The 6,198-nt window shown below is 40.8% G+C and overlaps 1 protein-coding gene across 1 annotated transcript; it reads right to left on the bottom strand.

Annotated features, from left to right (window-relative positions):
* Positions 1-3,058: 3,058 nt before the first annotated feature.
* LOC125394427 (trace amine-associated receptor 8c) lies at positions 3,059-4,134 on the bottom strand. The gene has a single exon (XM_087901654.1). It carries the CDS (start codon positions 4,091-4,093, stop codon positions 3,059-3,061), a length of 1,035 nt encoding a protein of 344 aa, XP_087757780.1. The 5' UTR covers positions 4,094-4,134.
* Between the last annotated feature and the right edge of the window lie 2,064 nt (positions 4,135-6,198).

Below are 6,198 nucleotides of genomic sequence, written 5' to 3'. Positions count from 1 at the left end.
AACATGACCTACCTAAGGCTAAGCATTTTCATACTTCAGGAAAACCAAACAATTCTATGTGTGAGAGTTTCTGTAGTCTGCTTCAGCATCATGAAAAGACTTACAGGAGTGTAGGGATAGACCTCAGTTCTAGGAAGTAAAGGTAAACAAAATGATTTTCAGCCATCACCTCTCAAAATAATGATAGGTTAATTCCATAATTTCAAATTCCCATATCTGTTTTTCCTTTGGTTTCATTTTTATTAACTAGCATTTCTAAAGCAATATTCAAACTATGTGATAATATTAGATAATATCAGGCCCTGCTGTCATCTTGGTCCTAAAGAGGATGCTTCTACAGGTCTTCCTCAAGTATGTGCTGAGTAAGGTAAGGAGCTACCTCATCATACAATGAAGGACAGAGTGGGGGATGGGAATGCAAAGATCAATGTTCCTTCCTATGCAAACTCCCTCACGTTTTGCTTTCTTTAGTTCAGCTGTTCACTACTAGTTTTCATCAACAAATGCCAAATGGGAAATTCCAGAAATGAAATGGTGGCACACTCCTGTAATTTTTTTCACCATCATACCACCATTTGTGTGTATATGTTGCATATGTGTGCACTTATGTGTGTGGAGCCACACAGTCTGTGTGCACGTGTAGAGGTCAGACAGAGGTCAAGATTGAATGGCTTTCTCTACGTTCATCACCTTATTGTTTGAAACTGGAACTCAGTGACTTCCTAGAGTGTCTAATTAGTCAACAAATCCTTGGAATTCTCCCGTCTCTGCTTCCCAGCACTGAGATTTCTGCTGTGCACTGACATGCCCTGCTTTTAACATGGCTGCTGAGGGGTCTGACCCAGGGTACTTATGCTTATATGCCAGCCACTTACCCCACTAAACCATCTCTTTAGCATCCCTAGTAACCAGTTTTTGTGGTAGAGGATCCCCTCAGAATAAAGTCAGCCTGAGCATCACAGAGAACGGACGTTAAAGTCAAATTTTAAATTGAGCATGATTCTGAGTAATGTAATCCTCCTTTCTCCAGTATCTACATACTGAAAGCTGACCGACTCACTAGCCATACAGCAGCTGTCTTGGCTGTGTTCACCACTGTGGGAGAGCAATGCTTGAGACCAGGGTCTCTCACTTAGTTAATGACCTCAGTGCACGAAGAGAGCAATACTGTCAATTCAGATTTGCCACAGAGCAGCCAGAGATGGCTTCCACTAAGTAGAAGTCCTATGTTTTACTATGGAGTAAAAAAAGTCATGCACTGAGGCTGTCCAGATCTGGAGTAAGAACACAGCTTCACCTTATGAAATTTTGAAGAATGAAAAGAAGCACGATGTGCGTCATCCTTCAAACCACCAAAGGCACGCCCCTAATGACTTAGGGGCTTAGTCAGTCATATATTTCACCCCCTAGATATTGCATCTTCTCACACTAGAGATGAATAGGAATGGGTACTGCGGTGTCACTGTAAGATATTTTGAGACTACATTCATGCAACTTTTATCGTAGAGTATTATAGTTTTAATTTCACATATTGTTACCAATATCTTACTATATACAACCTGCATTTTGGTATATAGTGGTTAGGTTATGTACAATAAGGTATTAGTACCAATATGCAAAAATAAATATATGTGAAAAACTTAGATATGGAAATAACTCAGTACTGACACAATTTGTGGTATTTGCTTAGATTTTACCTTACAAGGGTGAGAAAGAACTGCCCTGTGCATTCTTTTCAGGTGAGACAACTATTGAAGAAAGATGCAGAAGTGAATTGTGAATGAATTCAAGTCAAATATGTTGTATAAATGGCATTTTTCCAGTGACAATTGATACTTCATTCACAGTCTTCAAGCTGATTATAGTCACTGGTCCTGCTTTTTTTTTTTTAAAAAAAAAAGTTTTTGCATTGTTTTGAAAAATATTTTTATTTTTAATTGATAAATAGTAACTGCATATACTTATAGATGCAGTGTTTCACTAGGAGACTTTAAGTTGACATACAAAGTGATGTGCTGCATTATGGCAGTTTTGCCATTTCATTATATGCCCATGGACATACAATGCACTGTACTTTCCTCTAGTTCATCCCTTTCTACATTGCTATTTGTTGTCTCTTGCTCATTACTCCCCTTCTCTGAAGTGCCCCAACCTATTCAGCTTCCGTAGCATATTTCTCTTCCTCGAGTTTTCCCTTTGGTGAAAGGTTTTCCCACGTTCTGGGCAGTGTCTGTCTTTAAAACTGAAATACCACTCCTACCACAATGTGAATGTTCCAAGATTCTGCCATTTGTTGGACACAGGAGGATTCCACACTGCTCTGTATCCTGAGAGGTGAAAACTATTGGAGAAAGATGGAGGAATAGTCCAAGGAGAGCAGTTAGAAAATTACCCTTGTACTGTGTTATCATGGGTAGGTGCACCTTTTATGGCTGCTTTGTTACCCCAGATTCATTCATATGGTGAAGTTTTACCTTTTGGTACTCCATCTTTAAGAGGCAATTGAGTTAAGATGGATAACTTAAGATACACCTTAATCTAATGTGTCTGCTGACCATATAAAAAGAGACAAAGACACAGCCAAAGAGCTAGAGGCATCTGCTATCTGTGGACAGACTCCTTCAGAAGAAGGCAATTCTGCCAAAGTTTGACCTTGGACTTTCTGGATCTCAGCATTGAGACCCACAGTGCATTGCGTGTTGAAGCCAGCTGGTTTACGGTATTTTGATCCAACAATAATAGAAACCTAATGCAGCACTGCAAAAGACAAAGAAAAAAAGACCACTTGAAAACAGATTTTACACCCAAAATGAGAGCAAAAATTCAATGCTCTGAAGACATGAATGCATGTTAAAACAAGTTGATCTTGGTGGCATATAGGAGCCTTGTATTAGTTTGTCACATAGTGTAATAACCATCTTTATAACAGTTTTATGGTTTGACTAAATTTTGAAAATTCTGTTTCCCTAATTTTGAAAGAGCCATTTCTTACACTTAGCTTCCATCATTGTTCCATAATTATGTGCCTTAAAGTAGTTTCTGAATTTGGCATTAATGCTTATTCTGAAAACAAACTTGTGGTTGATGAATGTCCCTTTAAAATTTCCCCACTTAAAATAAGTCTTATGGCTTTCCTAAACCAAGGATAAAAGAAAGCATAAATCAAAGGATTCAGGGCTGAGTTATAATAGGCACCCCAGCAACAAATTTCATAAATGTAGGCAGGAGTAATGAAACCCATAAAAGCATCAATCAGTGTGTCCATTGTGTACGGTAACCAGGAAATCACAAATGCCACCACAGTGACCCCTAAGGTCTTTGCAGCCTTCCTTTCTCTCTTGGCCACTCTGGCTTTGTAAGTCTCTGAGGATGACTCTGTTTTGTTGCCACCTATGGTAGTTTCAATTTTTACAGCTTGCTGTTTCGCTATCAAAAAAATTTTGCTGTAGAGAATCATCATAACAAGGGTGGGTATGAAGAACAAAAGAAAACTTATCAAAACCCAGTCTTGATTGACAACAATTTGGCAGCCTCCTACACAGTTGAGAGCACTCACTAGGCTTTCCATACCCTTAGCACTGATGCCTGTGTAGAACACAGCACTGCTATACACCAGGGGCAGAATCCAGGAGATGCTGATGCAAATTCCTGACACAGACACTGTGAACTTGGTGGGATAGACCAGAGGGTCAGTAAGAGCAATGTACCTGTCAACGGAGATGAAGCACAGGTGAAGGACAGAAGAGTAACAAAATGCCACATCACAGCAACTGTGAAAGCTACAAAACTTGTCTCCAAAGTACCAGCAGCTCTCAATGGACCTGACCATGCTGAAGGGCATCACAGACATACCGACCAAAAAGTCAGCGCTGGCCAGAGAGGCGATGAGGAAATTGGCTGGAGAGTGCAGCTGCTTGAAATGGAGAACTGAAATCACCACCAGGAGGTTCCCACACACTGCCAGCACAGCCCCAAAGCCAAAGACCATGTACAGAATGGCCCTGGCCCCTGGCGAGTAGGGAGTTTTAATGCAGGATCCATTCATGTTCTCATAACAGAGCTGCAGGACCGGTTGGGAAAAGTTGCTGGTCATGAGGCTGCTTTATGGTGCTTGAGGGATTTCTGTCCTGCTGGGAGACAACAGTAATTCTCAGATCTAAAAATTAAAGAACTGGAATTCCAGATCTGAAGAACTGATTTTGAATATTGCCTAAGATTATAACCCCTTCCTATTTTCAGAAAATCAATTTCTCCATTTTCAGTCACAGAATTAATTATTCCTCTAATTATATTAAGCCTCACTGCTAACCTTAGGCAAACTTAATACTAATTTTTATCTGTCCAGAAACCAATTACCTGTGTAATTAAGTATAGATTCCTTCCTTGCAAAAGATGGCTTATAATATAATTTCACATTCACCAAGCTACTTTAATAGCATTCCAAGCCCTAAGATGTTTGGAGAAGTCAGCCAATCCACTCCGTTTATTGTGAACTCCTCATGAGGAATCCCTACAGTGCAACGTGCGAATCTCACTACTGTTAGCTATAATTAGTAATTTCTACAAGTTATTTTTCTCTGTACACTGCTAATTTGTTCAATTACCGCTGAGAGCACCAACAAAGAATTTCTTTGACTGCCCTGAAATGACAAAGTTCAGTATTCGGCAATGACATTATTCACTTAATATTCTTAGCCTGAGACATAGTTACTTCTTATCTGATGAAGCTGTTTTCAGTTCAGATATTTTTAAACCTCCCCATGCCACAGAGCAGTAGATTCAAAACATTGAAAGAGAAATATAGTCTACTATTCAAGGCAAAGATACTAAAAATTTTTTGGAATTAATTTACAACAACACACATTAATTGTGTGACATGAAATAGATGATTCGGTTGCTCATTCACCAAAGTCTTCTTGGTCATGCTCTCTTACACACTCTATACCGTTCGCCTGGGCTGAGATACATAGTGTCTAACTCCTTTATCGATTGACATCCAAGTTGTTCTGAGTAAGAACCCACAGCATCTTGTAAAGTATGACTGACATGTGGGGAATTTCACAACTGGATGGAGACAATTAAAAACAACCAGGCACTAAACGCATACTTTAAATAGGGGTGGGAATAAAGTTAAAACAAAAGCTGAATGCTTTTGTTTCAAATAATAAATCATACAAAAACTCCAAGTACATGATGAAATGTAATTCTAAAATGGAATCAACAAAATAAAGACCAAAACAGGGAAGAGGAAATGGAAAACAACTTCCAGGCATCTTTCTGAAGATAGTGTGAATCCATTACATTGATGATGCATGGGAAGGGATGGCGTCCCTCGGTCAGCATTGAATAAGGACTGAAGAACCACATTCTGCCGTCTGTGGATCCACCACGAGAATCCCAAAGAGGTAGGGGTCCCTCCACGATCCGGAATCTGGCCAGTGTTGTGATGTGCAATTGTGCACGTGTGATAAGGGGGGGAAATAATTTGATTTTAGAAGTATGGATGCCGAAAGGTCTGATCCAGAGCTGAAGGCCAGTGGGCAAATCAGCTGCTAAAGTTCGTAATGAGACTTGGTACCAGGATTAAGATGACACTGCACAAGAGACTGTTTAGACTATTTTAAAACTCAGTCCCTGACTCTCACATGCAGGGAACTTTAATTTTTGCCTAAGAAAACAGGCGGGGTGCAGCTAGCTCCCTGCTAAAATCTGTTCCCAAGGTTACAGGACCCAGGACCCAGCTTAAGCAAGCACGCTAGCAATAGCCGATGGCCATGTAACTGCGGGCCTCGGGCTGAGAAAATATTCAAAGGAGTGTCTAACAATTCTATTAAGAGTTTTTGAGTAACTAAAGGCAAAAGATCCAAAAAGAGAGAGAGTTTTGACAAAATAAGAGAGCGCAGCAGCCTTGAGCCCCAAGCCATAGATGGAGCTGGGTATTACCCGCAGCTAATGAGCTACTTGCTAGGCGGAATGTGATCCACCTGCTCGGAGGCCGATAGACCGTACAGGGTCTGTACACAGGACTCCGGCAGGCTGCGCAACTGCGGCTGGCAACTCTAGGAGTCCCAGGAAACTGGCGGCCAAGGCGCGAAACGCCGCGGTGCCAAAAGGTGCCTGCCACAAGCGGGCGGGCTAAGGGCAGGTTTACATCGGAGGCTGTATGTAATGTTATGTAAAGCTCGGAGCAGAGCCAAC

This window comes from Myodes glareolus, chromosome 1, assembly GCF_982192425.1.
Source record: "Myodes glareolus chromosome 1, mMyoGla1.1, whole genome shotgun sequence".
Classification (NCBI taxonomy): Eukaryota; Metazoa; Chordata; class Mammalia; order Rodentia; family Cricetidae; genus Myodes; species Myodes glareolus.
The sequence above is the reverse complement of the archived record's forward strand: the minus strand, read 5'-3'. Positions and strand labels throughout refer to the sequence as shown.